Source organism: Pollachius pollachius, assembly GCF_949987615.1.
Source record: "Pollachius pollachius genome assembly, chromosome: 3".
Lineage (NCBI taxonomy): Eukaryota > Metazoa > Chordata > Actinopteri > Gadiformes > Gadidae > Pollachius > Pollachius pollachius.
Genome location: NC_136936.1, coordinates 15,306,637 through 15,334,321, shown reverse-complemented (window position 1 = coordinate 15,334,321; position 27,685 = coordinate 15,306,637). Strand labels below are relative to the sequence as shown.

The window sequence follows — 27,685 nt, the reverse complement described above, 5'->3', positions numbered from 1 at the left end:
AAAAAATAATGTATATAAAACACTGTCACATTTGGTCTGGCAAGGGTTAATGGCACTGCAGGAACTAATTTGTCCTGTTAGACTCCTGTTTCATTACGGATGCATCAGTTTAGCTGAAAGAAGACTCATTTGATTTGTAAAAATAAGCTTTTGTATGAAAGCATTCTTTAAAAATGTAGCTAAAACTTTTGAATAGTTTTTCTCCCCTTTATTTCATGAATGCTAAGACACTTAAATGCTACGACATTATTCACCTACAGAATGTCAAGGAAATGTCTTCTCTATATAAAATGTTGCCTTACTATTATTCTACCTCCTTGTATGGCCCTTGTCTTTTATGTCCTATGTATGTTTATTCATATTCAGTACTGTAGTTCCACGTTCAAACCGGATGTTGCCCGTATAATGGATGATGTAACACTCAGTCAGGAAGTTCCGGTTTATCAGAAGGTCAACTGCTACTGTCGCAGTAAACTGAACTCTTGTACTTCTCAACTCAATCTTCGGAAACATTCATATTAATAACAACCATGCCTAGAGGAAGCAGAAGTCGGGGCTCACGGATGGCCCCTCCAGCCAGGTAAGCCTACCAGACTGAGGATTTCTGGCAGTAGGCGTTAAGTAGCTGATGTAATGGTGCGGTGGCGGTAGGACAGCTTCAGGACGTTTTGTCAATGGAAGAGCATCCTTAGATAACATCAGGCTGACGTAAACACAATGATTAGACATTAAGTGTAAACTATTGTATATTACCTGGCAGAATTGAAAACCTTATTTAAAAGAAAAAAAATGCCCAATTGAACTTCATAATTAGGATGTCCTTACGTCACATGGTGTAAATCAAGGGATGCCTGAAACATTTTTCATGCGCCCCTAACTTTACAACATGAGACGTTAGGACAACTGAATTGTAAAGCACTGAAATAATACGGAATATAACTGAACCAAAAGAGAATCATTGACCGCTTGGAAGAAACTTGTGTGATCACTATGTGAGGGATCTTTTGGTGACTGTATACAATGTATTAAGGACATGTTCATTGCTGTTGCAGCCGGTCCCCACCACCCATGAGGGCAGCTCCTCCTCGCTCATATGCCCCAGTCCCCACCCAAGCGGCTCCATCTGCCATGGCTGCTCCAGCAGCAGCAGCACCCAGGCAACCTGGTATGTTTGCCCAGATGGCTACCACAGCTGCCGGGGTGGCAGTGGGCTCTGCAGTAGGACACACCATCGGCCATGCCATGACCGGAGGCTTCGGTGGAGGAAATTCAGAGGCTAAACCTGACGTCACGTATCAGGTAAATTGAGCAAGCCTCTTAAGAGATTTCGGATACCATTTGGGCCGGGCACAGTAGCAGAAGATTTGTCTGTATCCCTTTTGAGGGAGGTAGGCTGACTTACCTCACACAGAAAAAGAATGAAAGCAAAACATAATGGTAGAATACGTGATCAAGCGATCCATTATCCGGGTGAACCCCATGGGGACAAGAATCGAAATGGGTGGAAACTGGAAATTATGTTTCCATTTATTTTCATAACATAAATAATAAGCCTCATGCTAGAGATGGTTGTGATCAGATACGGCAAAGAGATGTTGAAAACATGTTTTTCATGTTTTAATTGTTTTGGTATTGGTCTCGTAGACTTTCTGCACAGATATATACGTTTGCTAACTGATGGCAATAGTGTGTCTAAAAAGTGATTGCTGCTCCTCTACGGACAGCGGTAGGAGGCTAGTTCAGTCCCTTTTTAAAATTCTTTGATTGTTTGGACACTATCATAACGATGAGCTTGGTGTTCCCCAGGAGCCTAACACGGCGCAGCCACAATACCAGCAGCAGCCACAGTCCATGTACCCACAGCAGCCACAGTCCATGTACCAGCAGGAGGCTCCACAGCAGCAGGCATGCTCCTATGAACTCAAGCAGTTCATAGACTGTGCCCAGAACCAGAGGGATTTCAGTATGTGCGAGGGCTTCAGTGAGGTGCTGAAACAGTGCAAGTTTGCAAATGGTAAGTCGAAACTATGAGTTGTCTGTGTTTTAATGGGCTAAGACTTCTACATCCATGTTTAACTTTATTGAGATCCTGCTCCGATGCGTGTGTACACATACACACGCAGACAGACGTGTACAAGAAATGTCCCCATCCATAGAGGACTGGCCAGTCGAGATAGAATTATACACAAATGTAAAACATTTGGGGTTCTCACCTTTAATTGCAACCTAAGCCTCAAGATAATGTACCTATTTGTTTATATAGATGGAAAGTCAAAAGTTTAGCATTCAGACTTTAGTTGTAACACACAAATGTTGCAAAATCTTTTGCATACACCACCATTATCACTTTCATAGATTATTGCAAATAAAAAAATGTGTGTTTTGAGAGTTTGTTTTTATACATGACCCAGAAATGACATTGTCCATAAAAATGTTTTTTACTCTACAGGTATGTCCTGATGTTGAGATGCCTACAAGACTGAAAACGCTCTGTATGCCATAGCATACACTTGGCAGTCCATTAGATAATTAATAAATGATCATTTATAATTTATGCCACAGCATATATTCTATGACTTGGTCTTATAAATAGTGTTGATTATAATGTGGTTTGTTTTCACTTAAACATCGGTGTGATTTAATGAGCATCACTGCACATTTCACATTCCACATTTCATGTAGAACTCAATAAAGCTTGTTGATGATCAAAAATTGTGCTGTATTTGTGTACTTCATGAAATAATAAATGCCATGACCCTTGAAACAATGATCATGAAAGAACGCGTATTTTGTTATTTGAATGAACCTTCTTTAAACATGCGCTCACAGTCGTGCTGTGGGAAGTCGGCTGTTTGGACATTTATTTTTAGCAATCGGCATCTGACATTACAGCTCGCCCTTTGGGACTGCGGATAAGCGGCCGCTCTAACGTGCAGCCGAACAACCCCATGTTTACGCGACTAATGTTTTTACGTTTCTTACGCTATTAAGAGTTCAATAATGAATAATTCCTGCTGTTGCCAACACGCTGAGGTATGTCACTGTTGTCTTCTCATTGGTTTGAATCGTCATTGATTTATAAAAGGTCAAACGGAAGAAGGCGAAAAAGAAAACGGAACAATCTGCTGTAATATACGTCAGCCTCGTTTATTCACGTATTGTAATGGTTAGATAGATTTAGCTTTGCAACGTCATTCATTTATCGTGTTGTCCACATGCACACTGTATCCAGTACGCCTAGTTTACACGCATAAAGATCATAGGAACATTAAAACATACATGAAGTTGGACTGTATAATATTCCAGTATGCGGTGCATTTCCTAACATTCTTCTAGGTTCAGAGAATCGTTTTCGAGCTGTTATGAGTAGATAAAGTTGGTAGTGTATTTGATTTGTTATTAAAAAGTCAAGACTACTGTAACACCTTTGTATTCTGTGTTGCTTGTCATTGGTCAGCTGTGAAATCAAGGAACATTGTTGACTAGCTGTGTCACACCAAGATGACCAAAGAGGAGGACATCCCAGACTGGGTGGGAGCCCAGGAGTTCTACGACAAATATGATCCCAAGGAGATTCTGGGAAGGTACGCTCTCGGAAATAAGGCTCAACATTCCCGGGACAACTGTTCGATGGACAATATATTTCGTTTAAAAGCGTTTTGCATCATTTAGGAATGTGTGTACAAATATACACATATATTGCATAAAGAATATATAGTATTCCAAACCTATGATTGGTTATAGTTGTGTTGTAGTCACCCTTTTAAGCCTTCCCTTTTACTGTGCTTTTGAAAATTGTGATAAGGTAATTCACAGCAGAAGGTTTAATGAGCATATTTGGTTGGGGAAGTGTTAGTAGAACGCGGTGTCTCTTAGAGTAGCAGCTGTTTCTAATTGTAATAAATGGAAGCATGCTGCGGGGTCAGTAACCAGTGTACTCTTCTCTATGCCAAATACCCCCCTTTTAAGTTGAGTCACATGTTAAGTTAATTAGAATAAGAAAAACTAGCACATGTATAGCCTGGCTAATTTGATCAGCCCCACGTCTGTCTAGCCAGACTGCTGGACTAGAAGAATACAAATGTAATCAACAGAATATTGGAAGCTCTCTGTTAAGTATTTATAAAAAAAAAAATAGGATTAAAAATGTACAGTACATTTCTATTGTTTCTTTTACACTAAAAATATATATTATAACTTCTAAGTATGAAATCAATTAATTTAGGTATTTAGTATTTCAGGCACACCAAAAACGTTTGCGATTGATATATCAGGCTCATTGTCATTCCCAACCACTCTCAGATGGGGGTGCTGTTACGTAATCAAAGTGCCTCCCTCTTAGAGGGTCGGCATTCAATGAACTAGACTTGGTTTGGACAAAGGTTTCGAATGAATGGTTGCCTACGCTGATTCATTATGTAAAAGTTGGCTTGGATTCCCACAAGCAAGTCATTGGGTCACCCTATGAGGACATTTTGTCACCCTATGAGGACAATGTGGGTCACTCTGCTGGCATTCCACACGTGATAGAGTTAACAACTAGTAGGGGGACCAAGAGTCAGTAGAGCTACTGTATCCTTTATCCATTATATTTATAGTATCAATGTTCCCATACTCAGTTCTAAGTGCCTCTGGACAAGGGTGTCTTCTAAATGACGGTTTGAAGCAGTGCATGTGACAGAGGAGATTCTAGTGAACAGAGTCGCAGATATACTCAATGGATCTTGGTTTTGAAAATCTGCCTCTTCTGACATGACAAGTGGGAGTGTGCACCTAGATGTGTGCTGGATAGATCAGTCTACCAGCCGACCCAGTGGAGTGTAGCAAACGTTGCTCATCTATCAAGCACCATCTAGGTGGATGCGACCACTTGTGATGTCAGAAGAGGCAGATTTTCAAAAATGCTTGTAAAGGCTAATCTCCCTCACACCTGGTGGTATAATATGTCACCCTTAAGTAGACCTAACTATTAGATCTAAGATATAACTAGCACGCAATGGGCACGCTTGGTGTGTGTCGTCTGTCTCTCCCCATCCCATCAGGGGGGTGAGCAGTGTCGTGCGCCGGTGTGTCGACAAACTCAGCACTCAGGAGTACGCCGTGAAGATCATTGACATCACCCCTTCGGACCAGCTGACCGGGCAGGAGATCGAGGAGATCCGGTCTGCCACTGAGAAAGAGATCGCCATCTTGAAGATGGTCTGCGGGCAGGAGAACATCAGTGAGCACTTTGGTTAATCCATGGGTCCATCGTTCACACGTGAAAGTTGTCAGTCGATTTCTTTGTTCTGTCAAGGGATCGAAGCACAGTTGTAAAACGGCTCTTTGGTCTTTAATACATTGATAAAACAAAACAAAAACATTTGTGTCACTATTTATTAATGCATTACCTCAATATTTTCCAACGTTGATTCTTATTGCTTCCCTCCAGTTCAGCTCAAAGATTGCTATGAGTCCAACGCCTTCTTCTTCCTGGTGTTTGACCTGTAAGTGAAACAACTGATTCCCAGTTCCAATTATTTAATGGAATCTTATCTTTAATGTTTTTCCTTTTTTGAAGGATGAAGAGGGGTGAACTTTTTGACTACCTCACTGAAAAGGTTACCCTCAGTGAGAAGGAAACCAGGTCAGAACCTTCATAATCATATTATGAATCCTACTGCTTCATGGTGATCTCTAATAGGTATCATAATCTAACCTTCTGTGGGAGTTAGATCTTTGATGCTTCTTGAGTCAATGTCATTCTTCAATGACTTCCTTTCATTCATTATACAATTGAACAAACGCTTGCTGAAGCAGTCTGATGAGGATGGTGTGTCCTCCACAGGAATATCATGCGTGCTCTGCTGGAAGTGGTCCAGTTTCTCCACTCCCAGAATATTGTCCATAGGGATCTGAAGCCTGAGAACATCCTGCTGGATGACCAGATGAAAATCAAACTAACCGACTTCGGTTTTTCTATACAGACCGAGCCAGGACAGAAGCTTTCCGGTTTGAGAAAATTCACTCCCAACACACAGCTGAAGTGCACTTTAAAATGTTTTTAAATGGGCCAATAACAACCACAAACAAAAATTGGGGGACAAAAAAAGAAGTGTTCTAAAATATAAAGGCGCAAAATAAATGTGTTTAAGCTCTCTGAAAGAGGTCAGCCAAGTTCTTAAAGGTAAAGCTCTTTAGTGTTGAGTTTCCAGACCTTCGCACATGCGGTTCGCCGGCCCAACAAAGGTCAAATGTAACTGCTCACATAACATGTGTTTACTGCTCTGTTACTGAAATGTTCAGAGCGCGGTATACGCATCTTTTAAAGGGAACACCAGAAGCGGACAGGAAACTTGCAAGGCATTTAATTAGACAAAGGAATAATTGTAATATACATTTATGAATGTTATTCTTGTTTTTACTTTATAAACTAGCATGTAACTTTGCTACAACTTCAGACTTCCCAGTATGTTCATCTCTTCTTTGTGGATCTGCCCTTAAATCCAGAGGTGTGTGGGACCCCCGGCTACCTGGCCCCCGAGATCATCGAGTGCTCCATGAATGCCACTCCTGTGGGATATGATACAGCTGTGGACATGTGAGTTTCCAGGCACCTTTCTAATTCCGCATCCACTGGCTAAAAATAAGTGTTATGTGTTTTATTGTCTTCACTAGAACCTTGAGACTTCCAAGGCCTTTTTTCGTAGCCACGCAGTACACTTTAATGCAGCTTGTAACCCTTCAAAGGTTCCCCAGGGGGATTGGTGAACTCCAGCACACACTAAAGAGACCATGTCTGGCTCATGGGTTGTCCTTGCAGATGGAGTTCAGGGGTCATTATGTACACTCTGCTGGCGGGCTCTCCTCCTTTCTGGCACCGGAAACAGATGCTGATGCTGCGCATGATCCTGGGTGGGAAGTACGACTTCTCCTCTCCCGAATGGGAGGATCGCTCGGACACCGTCAAGGACTTGGTACGCTGTTCAATCGGAAGGAAGACCTATTGTTTTGAATGTCAGTTTGCAGCTGAGGCAGCCTGCTTTAGCCCCCCCCCACATTAACTAGGAGTTATAAAACTTGCATCGACATTGTACGTATCACATTGTGCTGGACATTTATTAAATCATTACGTTTTCAGATCTCCCGCATGCTGGTGGTCGATCCAAAGCAGAGATACACAGCCAGAGATGCCCTCAACCACCCTTTCTTCTCCCAATACGTGGTGGCCGAAGTACGACAGTTTACCCCTTACAGACGTTTCAAGGTGAGATGGCCAAATGTTTGTGGGACATTACACCACAGCAAACGAGTAAATTACGTGCAAACATTCACATTTTTGTTATGGAATAATTATATATATTGGCTACAAACAAGAATGTGGATTTCTGATTAGGCCATCACCTTAGGTGTTTTTGTGGCTAAAGGCTATGAAAATCGACCACATCTGATGGCACATGACCATCTGCTTTATATTGGATATTTATCCTTATTGCAGGAGCTATTGGCTTACATTCCACTTTGATCCCCAGGTCATTTGCATGACCGTCCTAGCCACAATGCGGATCTACTGCAATTACCGCCGCGCCAAGCCCGTTACCAAGGAGGTTATCAAGAGTGACCCGTATGCAGTCAAGCCCATCCGCAAGCTCATCGATGCTTGTGCTTTCAAGATCTACGGTCATTGGGTTAAGAAGGGCCAGGCTCAGAACAGAGCCGCTCTTTTTGAGAACAGTCCTAAGGTCATCCTGCTTTCCCTCGCTGCAGAAGCAGATGACTCACCCCTCCACACCTGGTAGTGAAGTTCGGCTGTTACTCAGGAACTGCTTTTTGAGGGGATTATGTGGGGACACATCCCCACTCTGGAACACTAGGTGTTACCAGAGGCTAGCTCGGTAAAGAGGGCGTGCTCTTGATATTCAAGTATGGAGCAGAATACAAGGTAATGCAGTTGGAAGTTTACCAAAAATGTTAAGTAAATTGCATGGATATACTCTTGATAGTGTATGAGGGGACATACCACACTAGGTAATGGCAATTATCAGTCTGCTAGTATCAAGGGTTTAGCGAAGATGTTCAGTCTTTCCTTTCGAGGGTTAAGTACAGTTTATGCACAGGAGTTTTATTTTCAAAGATCCCACCTGCATACTTGAAATCATATTTAGAGGTCACCCATATGTACATATTTGGATATGTACAATGTCAAACTTTACATTATAAAAGTTGACAATTCAATAAACCTGACTATTTTTGATCCATCCATCTCAATCTTTATACCATTAAAAAAATTACCAACACATCATTGGTCTTTAGAAATGCATTTAATCCAATAGTCAAATTTTGCTGGACAAGATCAAAACAAGAAAAGGCTTAGCCAACGACATTCAAAGCCATGGGTTTCCTCGAGCCAGAACCCATGTGGATTCTCCAGTACTCAGTGCTCTAGTCACTTACTGCTGACTTCAATTCCTCAGTGGTGAGTGACACATCGACATGCTTAAATGTTATCTCCAAGCTGGATGTTTTCCAAGGGTCTGTGGGTATAAGGAGTACACTGTAGTCAATTACAGTGAATGAAATGACTTGCAGTTTGGCCTTGGCAAGTACTCTTGTGGTTTCAAATGAGAATTTGTTACACAGGTTGAACCATCTGCATGTTAAAGTATTCGCAATAGCAGAAAGCTTGATTAAAAAGGCCACATGTGCTATCTTTTATTTATAGATATATATATACACTGAAGCACTGCTATACAAAGACAGCAGGTAAGGCAAAGTACAGAACAAAATGTATCTTAAGTCAACCAGGCTGATGACATTTGTATTCACGTTGACACTAGGATACAAATACGAAGCAGTACTCCTATCCTTGTAGAGGTCAGGTGTGAAAATTCTCTAGCATGGTGTCTGGCTGCATTGACCACGGAGAGGCTAACACAGAATTCGTCCACGCATCAATAACTTGGAACTTTAATTTACATTAAAAGTTACCTTTATCCGCCACTCATTTGGCAAGTCACGAGACACCATCGCTGGACTTTTCTTTTGTGGCTACAAATGAGAATATGTTAAAAATTGAACCCAAGTTGAACAGTCTGCATGTTTGGGTGTTAGAGCAGAAAGCTTGATTAAAACAGTAGTGCATGCTATCCATTGCCGTGTTCCAATATCCATACTATCTGTACTTAATAGCCTTAGTTTGAGTACGTAGGGCGTTCCAATTCAGATCGGGCGAAAATAAGTGTACTGAAAGGACCCGGATGGTGTACTCAAAACTGTCAAATCGCGAAGTGTGGATCGATGTACACTTTTCGTACTCAACGGCAGCCATCTTAGCCTTGAGTGGAAGAGGGCGGAGCCAGGCTGAGCCAAAGTCAGCAAATTTTCCACATAGCCTGCATTAAGTCATTTTGTAGTTTTTATAGCTGCTAGGCGTTAAGAGTTCACCGTACAAAGCGGGATGTTTATTGTGGGGGAGGAGCCGCGGCGGCAGCCGTGATCGTAATTTCCGGTTAGTGCCCCACGGAGTGATCGATTTGGAACAACACTGACATCTGAAAATTAGCGCACTTAGTGAGTACGGATAGTGTACTACGTTTAAGTGTACTCATGGATGTATGGATATTGGAACACGGCACATGTGTAGATCTAAGCAGACAAATATCATTTACTTAATATATAGGACAAGCTTGATGTCTTTTTTCTGTGAGCAAATCAAATAATTATAGATGTATCTAGGCACTCAAGACTGCAGGTGTCGTTTCCATTAAAGATTTATAAGGGCTTTACCACTGAAGTCCACTACAAATGGTTCCTTCATTAGTGCTCAATTCGGAGTTGTGCCATTGACAAATTGGGGTTCTTGCCAGTTTCTGAACCTAAACCTGGAAACGGAGAGGCAATGCAGAATTTAAGGTTAAATTGCTTAATGTACAAAACCCATACTCAAAAACAGAATATTACAACCCAACAATGGCGGATTGAGCCCACGTTGTACCAAGAATTCTCAGAAGTAGTCAACCGTGTCAAAGACAGCAGGTAAGACACAGCACAGGACTCTTGGCCAAACGGGCTGATTACATTTGTATTCACGTTGACACTAGGATACAAATACGGAGCAGTACTCCTATCCTTGTAGAGGTCAGATGTGAAAGGTTCTCTAGCATGGTGTCTGGCTGCATTGACCACAGAGAGGCTAACACAGAATTCGTCCACGCATCATTAACTTGAACATTAATTTACATTCAAATATGAGTTACCTTAACCCACCACTCATTTGGCTGGCCAGGAGACATCATTTTGTATACATACACTTGCACTAAATACTACAGCTAGATTCCATTCAAATAATTAGAAGGGCTTTACCTCTGACGTCCACTCCAAATGGTTCCTTGGATAGTGCTCAATTCGGCATTGTGCCATTGACAGGTTGATGTATCTGCCTGGGCCTTAACTTGAACCTGGAAAAGGGGAGATATTTCAATCAAATGTATGTCTTAATTCATGATTTGAAAATCCTTGGAGGACCCTTAATGCCCAAAACCCAAATATTTTCTACCCAACAATGCCAGATTGCACCCATGTTGTCCCAAGAATACTCAGTGTGAGTTAGTCAACCCGTGTCAAAGAGAGCAGGGGAGACAAAATAACATTACAGAACAAACTGAATAAGAAAGCTGATTACATTTGTATTCACGTTGACACTAGGATACAAATACGGAGCAGTACTCCTATCCTTGTAGAGGTCATGTGTGAACGATTCTCTTGCATGGTGTCTGGCTGCATTGACCACTGAGAGGCTAACACAGAATTCATCCACGCATCATTTACTTGAACTTTAATTTACATTCAAATCCACCACTCATTTGGGCCAGCCAAGAGCTACCATTCCACCTTAATGCAGCCATATTTTTTTACTGAAGGCATAAAAAAAAAAGGGTTATATACACTGGCACTAAATACTACAGCTGTAGTTCCCATTAAAGATGTATGAGGACTTTACCACTCAAATTCCACTCCAAATGGTAGTGCTCAATTCTGAGTTCTACCATTGACAAGTTGGGGTTTCTGCCGGGTTCTGAAGTTGAAGCTGCAAAAGGGGAGATAATGTTGATCAGATTCATGGTGTCGAATGACAGATTGAGCCCACGTTGTCCCAAGAATACTCACCGCAAGTTAGCAACGTTAACTTGCAGTTAATAACGTTACAGAACAAAATAAATCTTAAGTCAAAAAAGCTGATTACATTTGTATTCACGTTGACACTAGGATACAGATACGGAGCAGTACTCCTATCCTTGTAGAGGTCAGGTGTGAAAGGTTCTCTAGCATGGTGTCTGGCTGCATTGACCACGGAGAGGCTAACACAGAATTCGTCCACGCATCATTTACTTGAACTTTAAGTTACAATCAAATACAAGATTACCTTTATCCACTAATTTTGACCCGTCCAGAGCCACCATCACGCTTCACGGCACTGAAAGAAACGATTAGAAGAATGCAGTATTAAAAAGGTTGCGCGCCCAGTGAGGCCTTGTATTCAGCACACGTGTTACTGCACTACGGATCGATCTATTATAACATGGATCAAATCGACATGCACGCTATTCGTGCATGGCTAAATCATTTTGTAAGGTTATTCACTTTGAGATTACTCAGCCATACAGCGAATGGTGAGCGAGATTACTTGAGCTTGGTGTCTGGCTATGGTTACCGTGGACATCAGCAACACAGCGTTCTACCACGCAATATACAGTTATATTTACCTTGAAAAATCTGCCTATCTTTGTAGACATGCGTTTTTCCGAGATGACTCCTGCCCACCTATCACCGTCTGGGGCTGCTTCCGCTTCTGGATGGCCCCATGGCCGGTAAAATGGGTGAGCATATCGGAACTGGTTAAGTTTTGTAGGACTTCTATGCTTGTTTTAACCACGTGTACAGCTCGAGGGTCATCAGCTCTTCTTCTTCTTCAGTTTCCGGCGGTTTGGAGCGTATTACTGCCCTCCACAGGCCCGATGATGAACTAGATTTCTACATACAGTCCTGTACTGTGCAGGAACTGCAAAACTGCCCTGGAGATCAGTTTATGGTTCTTACTGTGTCCAAACGAGGAAAAAGCAGAAAAAGCCTGAACTCCAAGTCCCAACAGTCTACCAAATAATGCATGTCTTTCTGTCCTATATTTTCTACACTCCAGAACAACATGTTTTACTGTCTCAGAACTCCCACATTTCCATAAACCAGACATGTTTTCCTACAATAAATAAATAGTGATTTTGCCCAGTGACACAGCCTTAATCTACACAGTTTAACTGAATCCCTACGGGACTGAAAAGTGCAGGTACATCTTTTTTTTTAACTTGATATTGTTAAGAGAAATACTGTCTACACCTGCTTTCTTTTCCCCACCCTCTCTGCCATTCCATCGTCAAGACTTCTTTAATTATTTCTCTCAGCTCCACTCTCCTCCATATGGACATCTACCTCTCTAGTCAAACTCTGTTTTGCAATCTGATCTACCTGCTCATTCCCTCCAATCCCAGCGTGTCCCGGAACCCAGCAAAAGGGGATGTTAGATCTAAACCCAATTCTAAAAAACACAGTTAGAATGTCAGTAATAATATCAGGTCGAGCCTCAGATTTCCGCCCTCTTGAGTCATCAGCTCTGGTGCTGGGATTGATTTCAGACTTCCGAGACCAGATGGGCGGGGCGTCTGATTGTGGGCCGGGCACAGCACATTCCATTTTTTGCGAAAATAGGGAGATGAAGTTTGCATAGTAAGAATATACATATTCCCAACTCTCAGCGCTCGGTAATAAATATCCCATGCGGCCGGTAATAAATGTCATTTATTTCAAAGTTCAGTGATTAGTTCATCCCAGGCGTTGTGGGCGGGATCACTCGCCGGCTCTCTTTTGATTGGCTCTGAACTCAGCCTCCATGCTTTCTCTCCCTCGCCACTAAACTCAATGACTGGTGAAAAGGTTCTGCCTGAGGAGTCCCCTGCCTGTTATATCATCTCTCGCTGTAACCAGTAAGTTTCAACAAGAAGTTGCTGAATACGTTGTTACTTTGTGGATCGACCGTATTGCAGTCCGATTTTCGGTTTTGCATTTGCGAAGTGGCTGCACGTGAATCAAATAAAACGGTTGTGCTTATTTCCATTCAGGTAACCATGCCATTCATAAAGCTTATGCAGATTCCACTAAAAGTTTATGTTCAAATTAAAATGTCTCTTACACGGATTGATGCATCGTTCGTTTGGAGTTGCAGGGAGTGTAAAATGGCGTGCTGATTATCAAGTGGCAGTGTTTAGTGTTTCTGCTCCATCTATTTTCCTTTCTCTCTAACCGGGTGACGCAACATCGCCAGACAATGTCTACCCAGGCCCATCAGTCAGTCAGAGCGGCCTGTTTTTGTCATGCATTCTTCAAATAGTCTATCGCAATTCGTTATCAAGATTAAAAGGGGCTATGCCGAAAACGCAGATTTCCGACTGCCGTTTGGAAAATAGCCGCAGACTTGCACAAAACGAAAAGTAGATCTCCGGTTGAGAATGAAAGACCTGCTGTAACTACGTTTTCAACTCGTGACCGACCATTATCAAATGACTCCATGGATAATGGTCGTTTCTGACTGTGAGCCAGTTTAAAGCTCAAATGAAATGCTATACATGCAAGCTATTCGAATTTTAGTGTCGACTAATGATGGATGCTTTCCTCTTTTTTTTCCTTTTTCTAGAACGATGACGACTCAATCCCAGACACAGGAGATGTTCAGGAGAGCAGAAGCTGTCTGCTTTGATGTAGACAGCACAGTTATTAAAGAAGAGGGCATTGATGAACTGGCCAAATTCTGTGGTGTCGGGGATGCAGTCACTGAAATGTATGTCTGATGCTTTGCCCTACATTGGTGGATTTTGTCATTCACCATCACATTTCTCAACCGTATTCAGTCCGGTTTACACCATGTTAATATTGTATTTTGCTTCTGCATCCCCTGAAGGACACGTAATGCCATGGGTGGATCGGTCACATTCAAGAAAGCCCTTTCTGAACGATTGTCCATCATACGCTGCTCTAGAGAACAAGTGAACAAACTGATAACAGACCACCCCCCTCAGTTGACTGCAGGTATTAAGTAAGTGTGTGTAGATCACAATTGGTTTCATTTTTATATCCTATCCTAAAAAGTTGTGAATGTCATTGTAAATTATAAATCACAACACATATTAGACTTTATATATAATGTAAGTATTATGTGAGATCTGGTAAGATAAGCAAAATTCAACATTAGATTGTACCACACCCCGTCCTCTCCTTGTCAACCAGGGTTCTCATTGAGCTTTTGTCTCCAGGGAACTTGTGGACCGGCTTCACGAGCGCAATGTCAAGGTCTTCCTCATATCTGGGGGGTTCCGCTGCATCGTTGAGCATGTAGCGACCCAACTCGATATTCCTCTGGACCACGTCTATGCCAACAGGCTGAAGTTCTACTTCAATGGTAAATGATCGCTCAGTATTTAGTCATATCAAGCTTTATCAATCACTGGTTCCCATAGGATTCATGGAATCAATAACTTATAACTTATTTAGGCCACTTGTGTAGAACAGCTGGTTTATGATGGTTTGATGGTGTACTTCTGTGCAACAACCAAAAGCAAGCAATGTTTTGCTTGTTGTATTGTTTGTCTGGGAAATGGTAGATGGGACCCAAATAAAAGTTCACAAGACTTTATTCAAAGGTCGCACACTGAACATGTGCAGCAGCTTCATCATTTGAGCTGCCTCAGTGTAGCGGACTATAGGTTTAAGGAAACAGACTAGTTCTACTTAAAGTTTGTACTATTTAGTGACGTCTTTCAGTGAGGTTGCAGATTAACCCACTGAATACCCCCACCCTCCCTTTCCAACGCCATAGGAGAAGCTACGGTGGCCTGTAAGGTGCCAGTAGGTACTACCAAACTGTCGTCTACAACAAAAGGAAGTAGCAAAGTGTCAAGGAAGGAGGTTCCTTGATAGATTGGTATTTTATTTTGTAATTTAGTCTGATATGTCACATAACGTGAGATGGCAATTATGATTACAAATTTAAAACACTTCCTCTCTAGAGCCGTTTGTACGTTCCGGGCTACTGTAGAAATATGGTGGTGCAACAGGTGCTTCATATGTAGAAATAAAGAGCTCATGCTAATGTAAACCCATTCTTATTTTCATTGGTTTATACTCTTAAACACCCGCTAGATTCCACTCAATTCTACACACTGCACCTTTAATCCTGCCAAGGAAATGTTGAACTTAAAGGCGAGCAGGAGAAACGCTTTCATTTGCATGTGGGTTTTCCTTTTATCAGTTATGTTTAATTATATGAAACTTATTGAAGAACTCAAAGCCAGGTCATGCTTTGTAATTTTTCAACATTTTGTCCCCATGTTATATCTTTAAAAACTAATACTAATAATAAGAATAATTTATAACTACATTATTACCAAAAATAATGCTAGCCATGGTTTGTTATTTCAGGTGAATACGCAGGGTTTGACGACAGCCAGCCCACAGCAGAGAGTGGTGGGAAAGGTCGTGTGATCAGCATGCTGAAGGAACAGTATGGCTTCAAGACGGTGGTGATGATCGGAGATGGGGCCACTGACCTGGAGGCCTGCCCCCCTGCTGTGAGTGTCCTGTCAGACTAGGCTTTGATGCACTCTTATGTTTCTCTTAAAATCAATTATAATTTGCTGTCTTTCCTTTTCAGAGTGCCTTCATTGGATTTGGTGGGAATGTCGTTAGACCACAGGTCAAAGAAAGGAGTTTGTGGTATGTCACAAGTTTTGGAGAACTACTTAAGGAACTGGAGAAGATCTAGAAAGAACAGCTGCACTGGTACTTTCTTTACTATGTTTTATGCACCTTATGGTGTGCCTTCGTTTGTTTTATCCAGTGAGTGTTTTCTGTCAAGATTTTTATATTGTTAAATGTTTGCACTACAATAGTGAGTTAATTTAGATATTTTAGGGGGTTGTTTCCCCCCCCCTATTAATTTTTATACTAGAGAATGTAACAAATTACAATAAACCACAAACTATATATTTAAGGAGTTCAGTATTTGGAGCACTTTTTGCATCAACACTTTAGTAAAAATCATGAAGAAAAATGTGCACGGGCAAGAAATGTTGAACATCTGTATGAAACCTAAGGAGTATAAAAGACATCTGTGCATATTTATCTGTCAAGTAAGGTGGTGTGTGTTTACCAGCAAGGGAACAGTGTTAACTATTAGTTAGGGCTAGTGTTAGTTAATTAGTGACAATAACACGTTGCTTACACTTTTTTCCATGTTTATTCAGTAGGTGACACAAAACTTAAAACTGTTTTATCGCCATGCTTTAAGCATGTTATAACCAATAACACATTTTTCAAACGTAACATGCAATCTTGACAAAGTGAAAAACAAATAAATCCTTTTTCACCAAATGAAATCAAAGCTTGTTTTTTTTTTTACTGTTAAGAAAAGCCAGATACATATTCAGTGCCTATCGCAACATGCTGCAATTAAAATGATTTGACCTATATCTGTATGCTCGAAGGAATATACAATGGAGAATTTTATGTTTAATATACACTGATGATTGCCATATGTTAGTATATGTGCCACTTCGCAATGTACATACATTATGCAATGTTAATATTTACATAACATAATAAATAGCCACTGCATTATAAAATGAGTGTACGTAGCTTTTTCATAACTTACAACGGTAACTTCCCATTCATCACGCTATAAAGGGGATTCATTTGTTGTAATTATAGGACCTAAAAGGACAGCTTTATGGTACTTCTTTCTGTTTTTGGCTCACAATACAATCTGACAATACACTTTAGGGCCACGGTTGCCATTTCACTGACAATGAAAGTAGTATTTCTGGTGTTTATCTGCGTTCTGTCTTTGATGCTATGTTTTGAATAAGTAACAAGAGTTGGCCCTCCTAAGAACCAAAAACAACTAACTTTGAAGGGAGGATGTGTTGCTCTGCAACAGCGAGGAGTTTGAAACCTGTGATGGCAGTGATGTTCATAACGGATAAAGCATTCCAGAAGTTCTCATTGGGTTTCAGACGGCTTTAGTTTACTTCAGCGGGGACGCCTTAGTCGGGATCATGATCCTGGAGTCCATGTGCTGAATAAGCGGAACTGGAGAAAATGGGAAAAGGTTGAAAAAATGTAGGACTACAGATTTCTCACGCACCAGAAATCGTGTTGTGTAGTCTAGAGTGGAGAGTTAAAGGGCTGATTATGGTCCCACTTTCACGCAACGCAAGGGGGTTACGGACCCCTTACGTCGTTGCGGACCCTCCTTGCGTCCACCGCAAGGGCCTAACGTGTGCCTCCCAAAATGTAACCTTTCGTCGAGGCGATGCAGCAGGCTGTGATTGGTCCGCTTACTAAAACCCGACGCAGAACCATAAAGGTTCAGGACTGCGTCGAAGCGTCTGCTTGGTCATTGCGTTGGGTGAACGTGGAACCATAATCAGCATCTTTATGCAATGTTTCTCCTTCCTTCATTGTTTGTGGTGGCATTGTCCTCACCTGTGTAATACACCACCTCGTCCCAGCCTTCGTGCTGCCATGCAGCATTCCTTGTGTTTTCCCTGGATTGCAGGTCTTTGTAAGCTGCAACGACAAACACCCAATCACACCACTGTGCTGTACGCATTGATGCAGTACTTTAAGAGCTGTCCGCCTTATGGTGTGATATATCTCAAAGTTAAATATATATTTAGCGTGCCAACAAAGCATTGGGATATATTTTTAAGGATTTGAGTAGATCATGGATAAGCACATTGCAGGCCTCATATAACTGGAAAGGGATAATATTGTCTGACAGTAAGTTGTCACAACCAACCAAAATATTAGCTGTAGTGGAGGCCATGTTAATTACATTTGGATATAAAATAAATATTACACTTTAGAATTGTGTTTTGCATAAAGAGGTTGAAGAACCCCTATTATACAACCAGGTGTGAGTGTGATTAGCCATTACATGCAGTTTCTAAAACTGCCCTTCCCTGTGCCTTGGTGACATCAGACAGCAGTTTGTGAAACAGCTTGTAAGGGCTAATCCCACCACCCCTATGAATTAACTTGAAATTATATGCATTGCTGCATGCATCTTACCCCAAAGATGATGCACCATGTAGAGGTTTCCGATCTGGGAGAAGAAGCCGCCTACCGCCTCACTATTGTGCTGGCGATAGCCGATGGCTCTGGCCCTGCAGAGAGGAACAGGTTGCATCACAGACCCAATCAGGTCTTTCCACTTCGCAGCATTTGTTATTATTGGAGACCACAGAGAATTAAAGTTGCATTGTCTGAGATTGGGCCCCTCCCAGATAGTAGATGGAAGAATGTCAGACTTAAGCAAACTCAATAAAGGTGTTCTGTCAGGTCTAACTGGCTGTGTAACAGTGTGCAGCCAACCCGTTAAGCTCTGTGGCGTGAGTGGGAGGGGTTTGGGAGTGTTGATAGTACGATTATTTTAAACAATGGAGGTACAGCCAGCATTTTTTATTTTTTGATTATGGGTTATAGGATGTCATTTTATTGATGTAATTATTGAACTCACCATTGATCAGCATTGACTACAGATGGGTCCAAATTATTTTAAGCTACAAATTTGTTGATGTTACACATTGAGACCTTAACAATCATAATGTATTGCTAATATTATTATTATTTCTTCTGACTGTCTTGCATTGGGAGAAAGTGTGCATTAGACCAGAATGTTTTATATATTGTTTAAATATTTATTACCCAAAGAAAATAAGAGAAAATAATTGAAATTATACCAAAAAGACAATTATAACATGATTTGACAAATGATTAAGAAGAAACAGCATTCAATGTTTCTCCAAGTATATTCCCTTTTTTCGTTGCCATAAATTACTTAATGATTAATTGAGTCAACGTTTGAAATGCTCAAACCTCTTGTTTCATTTGAGGGTTGGATTTGAAACCATTATATAATAATGGTTTCACATAAAGCCATGTCAATCTAAAATAAAAAGGAAAATATTATTAAAAGCAAGTTGAGGTTGAGCAAGTTAAATTGAATAGCTCAAATTGTATTTACATTGCAGACAAATAAAAGGCTATAATGACACATAAAACTTATCTTAGTTGGAAATCAGTTCATCACCATAACTCTTTACTTAGCAGCTAATTTATTTATATGAGAGAAGCCAATATGTGCGTTTCAATTGTATGAATTTTAACCATAACAATCTTATTTGAGTAATTTAGCTGATGATTTATCCTTGGTGAAAGGGACTTGTGATAGTGATGCTTCGACTCAAGGAAGCCAGCAGGTAGGTGGCCATGTCACAAAGAGCTCCACAACGAAAAGGAAGGGAACAGAACCGGGATGCGGGGAGTGGAGCACCCTGGCCCCTGCACCACCCTAACCTCTCCACCCCCTAGTCTCTGCACCACCCTAGCCTCTCCACCCCCTAGTCTCTGCACCACCCTAGCCTCTCCACCCCCTAGGCTCTGCACCACCCTAGCCTCTGCACCACCCTAGTCTCTGCACCACCCTAACCTCTCCACCCCCTAGTCTGCACCACTCTAGTCTCTGCACCACCCTAGTCTCTGCACCACCCTAGCCTCTCCACCCCCTAGTCTCTGCACCACCCTAGCCTCTCCACCACCCTATCCACCAACCACTAGGCCGGGAGCCAAATAGAACCATATCAAAATAGGCTCCGTCTGGGGAGTGGTTCCTATTAATGAGGGAGAACTGGTTTCATGTGATCCAAGTGTTCTGTAAGTACAGTGAAACAGAGAAAGAAATCAGGCTGTCTTACCAGTAATTACCCCACTCAATCATGGTTCCAGGCTAGGGAGAAAAAAAGAATGCAATCTTTAAGCAGAGGATCACCAGTCCTGATGAATGTTGTACCCTAATAAAAAGGCTTTAATGATGTGTTGCATAACTTCACCTTTAGGATTGCTACAATTATTTTCTGCAACAAATGTGTGCAACAAGTTCCTCAACATACGTATCTCAGTCTGTGATAATGATTCAGGGACATAACAATCTAATGTATAAGGAATTATCATTTAAGTCAAAAGGGCATGCAAAAGAGGATGACTTTGAAATGCAATCGTTCTTTGGAGAAAAAAGAAACAATAGATACAGTGGAAATCTCTGAACACAGGTCCAGACTGAAATTAAAGGGCATCACAGTGAAAAGGTCAATAAAGGTTCAGTTACATGCCTTACCTACATGCCTGGCCCTAATTCTCATTCTTATACACAGCATCCGCTGAATACATAAAAAATAAAATCAATGTATAACTTGTGGTGTAACTAAGACCTTCAGTTATATTTGCTCAAGGAAAACCAATAAAGTGTATGTCAGTGTTACATAAGTAAATGTTTGGTCAGACCAGATCTATCAGGCTACAGTATTTATTCACAACACTCACAAGGCCTTTCCAGACATTGAATACAATGTCCCTGTCCCCTGTCCCCCCCCCCCGTCAGCTGCTCACCCTGAGCTGGTAGGACCTGAGCTCATAGATGTTTGGGCCTTCCCGGGGAACCGGCTCGTTCCAGAAGCTGAACTCGAGGAGGAGCTGGTTCCTACGAGACAGCAGCATCTTACCCCGCTCCTTGCGGTACTCCACAAACTCCTGGAACAAAAAAGAAAACAGGTAAATCCATAGATAGAATTCTGCAACACATTGTGGGTCAGCCATTGTTGGTGGACTCAATAACATTGATAGTAAAACACAAGTGACATGTGAGGCCGTACCTTGTTTTCCCTGAGCTTGGTCATCACTTCTGTAAGAGCTGGGTAGCCTCCTCTGTAGCGCCACAGGTGGACTGAAGCAAAACAGAAGTAGCATTTAACAGACGTGGAATGGATGAATGCATTTAAAGAGTTAAGGTCGGAGGGCTTCAGTATGCAAAGCATACTGAAGTTATCCGCACATGTTTTTATTACAACAAGATTAAGACTCCGGTCTCACAATCCGAACTTCTTTACCATTTACATTCTCATTTAGCAGCACAAAGGCATTTTGACACCGGTTAAAATGAAACAGGGAATGTTTGTTTAAAATGAACACGCTCACGCGAGATGGATGTAACTATTAAATGTGTACGTATATATCGAGCAATGTTATTATACACAACAAGGGTCCACTCCATGGTAATTTCTACAGCGGCTCCTCCGTGCCCAACACACCAATAGAGGTCAGTAAAAAGTCAACAAAGTCCAAGAATAGCCGTCTCAGAATACACCAAAGAAGCCCCGAAGGAAACCACTCGAGATCAACTTAAACTATGCTGCTATGTAATAATGTGTGCAACATGCAAGCAAAATAACATTAAAGAGCACCTATTATGCTTTTTCGACCTTTATGACCTATACACGTTGTTATAATGATTTATACTCATGTTTAACCATACTAAAGTGTCAAATAATGATGTACATGCATTAAGACGTATTCCCTGCTGACAGTCTGGGGTGGCTGTGCAGAGCGCTAAACACTAGGGATGCTGGACGCCGTTCACTTGTTCAAATTTCCGGGATTTATCTACGTAGAACAATCCGGATTTTCCAGGTATGGTAATGCTGCAACATGCTCTTCCGGAAGGTAACCAATCACAACTGAGTGGGGTTGGCATGAGGGGGGCAAGGGGGCGGAGAAGGACGAAGCAGAGTGTTGACAGAGAATGCTGAAAGCGTCCAGATGAGAGGAAGATTTTCCCGAAAATCAACATAGTTTTTTGTGCTGTGATTCGTGTCAGTTTGCTCTATAGGAGTCATTAATAAGAAATTAAGACCAGCAAAGTAGTATAATAGGAGATCTTTAAACATTAATTTGTGGTGGTGAACACAGTCCTACCAGCCTGATCCTGCTCTCCATACCAGGTGTTCCAAGTCCCCACGAGCTCACAAGGGTAGTACTTATCAGCATGGATGGCTGGCAGGATCTCCTCACTGAGGGCAATGAACAACAGCACTACATTTGTAACGTCATCTCTTTTAAGTGCGATTTAAAGAGCCACTGACAAATGGACGAAAAAGGTTGAATGAAGGACATCCATAATGCAGTAAAACTACTGGAGACTTGCATTGATATATGTTAGGTTATTATACATCTTAGGTGAATGTAAGTATTCATTCAGATAATAAATAAGGTAGTCGGTTCATGTCTTCAAGTAGTAGTTTAAAAGAGGTGTATATGTGGATTAGAACCAGAGTTCCTCTGGGTCATCTTAAGTAACAGCCACGGTATTCTTTGATTGGCTGAAGCCAAGCTGACATGCCAATCACCTCACAGGAATAGCTCTGTTGACATTTTCAACACAGACAAATACTAGACTATTACTATTGCTATTATTTGACCTGGTCTCATAATACAATGCTTTAACTTCTGCTGCTGCCGCAAGCTAATACTATTATGATTATAAATAAATAGTAGAAAGTTCTAAATAAAACATACAAACACTTACCATATTTTATTGTATGCATCAAGGCACTCAGGCTTGACATTGTGAACTGCAAATAAAATTAAGTTATAAAAAACAAATGTGTGTTGATGATATTAATATTGATATTAAATAACACTCATTAGAGTGACTTACACTGGATTTTGTACAAGTTGCTTTCCTCATTCTTGGTCAGCAGGTTGGCGTGTGCATCTTTCCTGGGATCAACTTTCCTTACAAAGAGAGATTTGAACCAGCTGTCCTCTTTGTATCTGGTGCTCGATACGGCCAGGCCTCTGCAAATTAAATCAAATCAAACCACTACAAAAAGAACTATGAACAATATCCTATCCAAAAGTTGTATAATGTTCCTAAAATAGTTATATATATTTTTTTAGTAGCCTGATTATTAAGGCCTTGAACCGTGTAGAGTACAGCCATAATCCTTATTAGTGTCATAATGTTGCCCATTGTACATCATGGACATGTTCATAAGACCTTCATGACATATTAGTATTTACTATGACCTTATATCATTGCTTCGTATTTTTCCTGGACAAAAGCTAGACAGGTCAATGCCATGTAATATGTTTCATAAACATCTAATTTTTACATGGCAAAATCATAAGAAATCTACAACATGACCTTGAGCTTACGAAGCTTCAACATTAGAGACCAACATGCATCTCAAATGATCGGACCTGTCCTTTATAGCAAAGGTACGAGTTGTCATTTCTTCTACAACTCACTGAAGGGACACATAATAGTTTAAGCTTGGTTTGATCTTGCCAGAAGCACAGTGGCTAGAAGGGCTAGCTTCTCGTCAGAAGCATAGTGGCTAGTAGGCTAGCTTCATTGCCTTCCCCTGTACAGGAGGGCTAGCGGGACAAGGTAGCACTTTAATAAAGTCCGGAGACTTACACAACGCCAACGTCAAGCACAACATACATACAATGTGATAATGGTCGCACCTGCTCAAAATGACGGCATGCCCTGCGGAGTTGGCCATGTTATTGGCAAGATATAGGCCATTGCTTATTCTCTGAAGGACTCGGGTCGCCATCTTCCAGCTGTAAGTGAAGAAAGTCGCTCCCTCCGCTGCCCACAGGGCGGCAGTATTTCGCCATGCTTGGTTGGAGTGGTTTGGGATGCGATGGCTGGTGCTGAAACACACCTATTTGCATCATCCGAGACTTTTTAGGAAGGCCTAATTCACCTAATTTAAGACAATGCCATTAATTCATAAACTATTTTGGAATCGTCGTTAGTGTCTAAGAGGTAATGCAGTGAAACATATCTAGATTCATCCATATTATTAAAGCATTCGACTGGGTGCATTCTTGTTATGTTTTTTATTTTATTTTTACCAAATAAAGAGCAGAACCGTTGCAATGGCTTTTTGCCCTGTACGGAAAGATAAAAGGTTGCTGTATGAAGGAATTCAGAAGAACTGATTTATAATATAAAATACGCAAAGTGGAGCCAGTCAATCCTTGGTCCTATAAGGAATGCCTGCCATTCTTGGATTAAATCAAACAGTTGGAAAGGATTGCTGTAACATTTAATGAAATCAATCAAAAGGTAGGCCTACACAAGGATACTTTTTGCGTGCTTCAAACAAAAATATTTAAGATTGCACTTGAGACAGATTTTTATCATTATCCTTTGGCCTCTGTCTGTAGTTGTCTGTGTTTCTGACTCTCGTTCTGCCTCTGTCTCTGTGTCTCTCATTCTGCCTCTGTATCTCTCATTCTGTCTCACATGAAACCAGTCTGTCTGTGTGCCTGTCTCACTCTCTGTCGCTCTCTCTTTCTCCATATCTCTCTCTCTCTCTCTCTCTCTCTCTCTCTCTCTCTCTGTCTGCCTCTATGTACCCTTACTTTGTCTCTGAACGTCTTTGAAGGTGGAAAAAAAATTCCCAATAACAACATACCATTGGACAAAAAGCCAACTTATAACCCAATATATCAACTAGCTAAGCTGAAAAAAACAATGACACATCTCGACACATCTCTTCCAGGGTAGAAAACAATCCTCTCCACCCTCCTTGTTAGCTTTGGATCCATAATTGACAATGCTTATCTGTTATCTGTTCTTTAATAAATGCAGTAGAAATTGTGAGAACATTTTTGGGACATGACAAGTTGTTTTGTGCACTCAATTTTTATCATACACAATGGTTGCAAAAATAATATTCACTCAATAACTCGATATCCTTTTATTTATTTATTTTTAGAAATTCCCTGCATGGAAGCATTCATGTGAATACATTTATCTACAAAATAATAAAGACTAAGAGTTTGGTAGGTATAGTTGCAGTATAATATAGTCCTGTCATGATCCTAAGAATACCAGGCATAAACTCAAAAATAAATGACGTCATCGTGACAATCTGAATGTGCAGTCTACCATTGGAAATAGCTTAATAATAGTAATACCACTACTAATACTACTACAACTACTTCCACTACTACTACTTATGATAATCATGATAATAATGATCATATAATATGATTAATTGAATAATAATGGCACACCGTGTAATACCAATGCAATCTTTTATTTTGGGGAGAGCACATAGAGACACATTCTTCTCCTCAGACCTTCTTCTCACTTCTTCTGGCAACTGTTGGTATGAGACAGAATATGAGTCTGGGGAGTACAGGATTCCTGTGTTCTGGCTCCGGTGTGACATGCTTGTCTAACCTTTGCGTCTCGACCGCCGAAGCATTGCACGCTTCTCCCCGATACTCAGACGGTGGCGTCAAAAGGTGTGGATGAAAAATGACATGGCCTGCTGCTTTCGAGACCAGAGGAATTTGATTATGCACAGGCCAGATCTGCATCATGAAGTATGTTTGCCTACGTCAGGCCTGACGTTTACCTTCCTCCGTCAAGTAGCAGACAGTTGGCTCCGCCAAGCTCGTTCAGCGGCGGGCATCGTTGAGGGAAGAGTCAGTTTAGTTTTGACACATTGGTGGGGTGTTCTTGTGACGGTTTTATCGACTATATATTTTTCTGATTCTTAATGCAGGCCGAAGCATCATCCTGAATTACAGTTTTTCTCAGTCGCATTGGTACATTTCTCGAATCATCCTCAACATTTGCAAAACAGTATGCATTTCTCAAAACAATTCGGACAAATAGCCAAACACCATGGATTACCTGCAAAAGCCAATCTCTTGCTCAAAATCCTTAGTTCATCTCTCAAAACTAATTATCTGTGTCAAAGAACATGTCAGTGCCATCAGAATGACAAGTCCTTGTGTCATTGTGTACGGATAAGACAGTCAAATAGCTTAGTCATGTTGTCAATATAACAGTGTACTCTGGAGGGATGTTCTGATGTAAACTATGGCTAAAGTTTTGAAGACAATTATTGTAAATTGTAAGTTACACCTTAGTGTATGTGTGAGATTGAGTGCAAGAGACTGAACAAGATTCGCATTTGCGCTTTGACTGTTTGTACTGTAATTTGTTGACAGACCATGTCATTGCTAGAAATGTGAACATAGGACAATCTCCTTGGGGTAAACTGTACATGCAATGCTGTAGGAATTACAGTGCAGTCTTCCTACACCTCCTGACGTTCCTGTCTGTTGGGCCACAAATTCTCATTCTCATGCAACCTCACTCCTCTCCCTCTTGTTCTTCTCTCTGGCTGTTAACCCTGTCCAATTCCTTGTCCTTCCATTGTCAGACAATGTAACATTGTGTTGTGCTCCAGCAATATATACTTGCCAGTTCATGGTTCATGAGACGCACCTTTGAGCTATTTCAGTAAACTGGTAGATTGTTGGTTGATCTAACGCTTCACACATTTCCCTTATTTAGAAAAGGTCAAGATTCACCTGGTAGCAATTTACCAATCCAGGACAGATTTAGAAAAAAAGTCTATTGGAAATGAATAGAAATATGCTTGACATATTATGACAACTTGTGACATGACATAAACAAGATAATGTAGCAAAGAGCAGAGAATTGTACATAATCATTTGCATGAATACCAAAGCATTTGCAACTTGTTCAAAGAAATGAGAAACTGCTTTTTTGATGTGCACAAGTGACACAATGATGTGACGATTGAACAGGTAGTTTTGAGAATTTCAATTCTGATCTGAGAAATGTACCAAAGCGGCTGAGAAAAACTGTAATATGATTTTAACTATAACATTAAACAGGATTATAATATGGCACATCATTACACTTTTAAACAAACGATTGAACCCATAGTGTTGAGGGAATCAAGTCAATCTATATTCTGAAATGTTTTAATTTAATTAAATTGATCATCATTGATTCATAATATTAGCTTAGCTAACTATCTAATAATCACACACACACACACACACAGGTCTCTCTTGCAAAGAGGTGTCCAACCTCAATGAGACTTTCTGAATGAATAAAGGTTTAATTGAAAAAATATGTATTTTTTCCATATATTTTTTCTTTATATTTTTTCTATATATTATTATAGGTTGATACTAATAGACGTTAGGTAAGTATTAAAATTGCATATGGTCTTACACTCACCGTTCAGAGCAAAGTCCAAGACTTTTGGATAACTCCATGACCCTTGGGGTAGAGTCTGAACTCCATGAAGACGTGGCCTGGTTTTGGTTTTCAGGTATTTAGTTGACTAGCCTAGACTAAACAAGCACGCATTGATGGTTTATTTCATGTTAAATTGTTGAATTTGATTTGTGCGTGCAAGTTTTAATTGACCAGGATTAACATTACTTCATCTATTAATACTTTTTAGCATCTTGATGATGTCATTGTTTATACCTTACAACTGCTTCTTGCTAAATGTTATTATTACGACAATGACTCAATTTAATCTGGTATAGTGGCAACACAACTGAGAGAAATTCATTGCGTAGTTGAGTTCCAGAGCAGACTCATTTTAGTACACTTTTTTGTAGACTAATTAAAACAAAGCAAATAATATTGATTATGGGTGCAAAATGTTGAAACTAAACAATTCATAAAATGTATCATTATGATGATTTAAAAAATCAGTTTGAAAAAGATTTCTCATTTTTGTGAACATTTTTAAGTAATAGAATAATCATAGAATGCTGATAATAGAACTAATCAAATCCATGTATCAATTGTATGTTGCCATTTAAATCAATTTCAAACTTTAACCCCCTTGAACAATGGTATTTCCAATAGAACATTACCAATGAATTATGTACTCCGAGT

The 27,685-nt window shown here is 40.6% G+C and overlaps 4 protein-coding genes and 1 long non-coding RNA gene across 6 annotated transcripts; 3 read left to right on the top strand and 2 right to left on the bottom strand.

The window, feature by feature from the left end:
- Positions 1–421: 421 nt before the first annotated feature.
- chchd2 (coiled-coil-helix-coiled-coil-helix domain containing 2) lies at positions 422–2,752 on the top strand. The gene is made up of 4 exons (XM_079732172.1): positions 422–580; positions 1,053–1,299; positions 1,807–2,014; positions 2,450–2,752. The coding sequence occupies exons 1-4, from the start codon at positions 531–533 to the stop codon at positions 2,458–2,460; spliced, it is 516 nt and encodes a 171-aa protein (XP_079588298.1). The 5' UTR covers positions 422–530; the 3' UTR covers positions 2,461–2,752.
- Positions 2,753–3,455: 703 nt separating this feature from the next.
- LOC307072732 (phosphorylase b kinase gamma catalytic chain, skeletal muscle/heart isoform-like) lies at positions 3,456–7,778 on the top strand (the record flags this gene model as incomplete). Its single annotated transcript, XM_079732166.1, has 9 exons — positions 3,456–3,584; positions 5,043–5,221; positions 5,432–5,486; positions 5,561–5,626; positions 5,828–5,991; positions 6,490–6,580; positions 6,803–6,956; positions 7,121–7,246; positions 7,512–7,778. Exons 1-9 carry the CDS (start codon positions 3,502–3,504, stop codon positions 7,776–7,778), a joined length of 1,185 nt encoding a protein of 394 aa, XP_079588292.1. The 5' UTR covers positions 3,456–3,501.
- A 514-nt stretch (positions 7,779–8,292) lies between these two features.
- On the bottom strand, positions 8,293–11,880 carry LOC307072737. Its single transcript, XR_013811699.1, has 7 exons — positions 11,742–11,880; positions 11,402–11,452; positions 10,979–11,065; positions 10,342–10,436; positions 9,766–9,860; positions 8,968–9,027; positions 8,293–8,513 (listed from the first exon to the last, which is right to left on the bottom strand). It is a non-coding gene; the product is annotated as an uncharacterized lncRNA (long non-coding RNA).
- A 1,064-nt stretch (positions 11,881–12,944) lies between these two features.
- On the top strand, positions 12,945–16,114 carry psph (phosphoserine phosphatase). Of its 2 annotated transcripts, none has more exons than XM_079732170.1 (6): positions 12,945–13,013; positions 13,721–13,864; positions 13,985–14,119; positions 14,337–14,482; positions 15,502–15,650; positions 15,734–16,114. In XM_079732170.1, the coding sequence occupies exons 1-6, from the start codon at positions 12,949–12,951 to the stop codon at positions 15,842–15,844; spliced, it is 750 nt and encodes a 249-aa protein (XP_079588296.1). In that variant the 5' UTR covers positions 12,945–12,948; the 3' UTR covers positions 15,845–16,114. The 2 variants fall into 2 exon arrangements, with proteins under 2 accessions (XP_079588296.1, XP_079588297.1); XM_079732171.1 differs by lacking the exon at positions 12,945–13,013 and adding an exon at positions 13,066–13,148.
- Positions 16,115–16,298: 184 nt separating this feature from the next.
- Positions 16,299–23,561, bottom strand: LOC307072734 (protein NipSnap homolog 2-like). Its single transcript, XM_079732169.1, has 10 exons — positions 23,449–23,561; positions 22,634–22,773; positions 22,502–22,547; positions 21,892–21,986; positions 20,793–20,863; positions 20,530–20,670; positions 19,839–19,870; positions 18,154–18,248; positions 17,566–17,649; positions 16,299–17,169 (listed from the first exon to the last, which is right to left on the bottom strand). Exons 1-10 carry the CDS (start codon positions 23,538–23,540, stop codon positions 17,105–17,107), a joined length of 861 nt encoding a protein of 286 aa, XP_079588295.1. The 5' UTR covers positions 23,541–23,561; the 3' UTR covers positions 16,299–17,104.
- Positions 23,562–27,685: the final 4,124 nt, after the last annotated feature.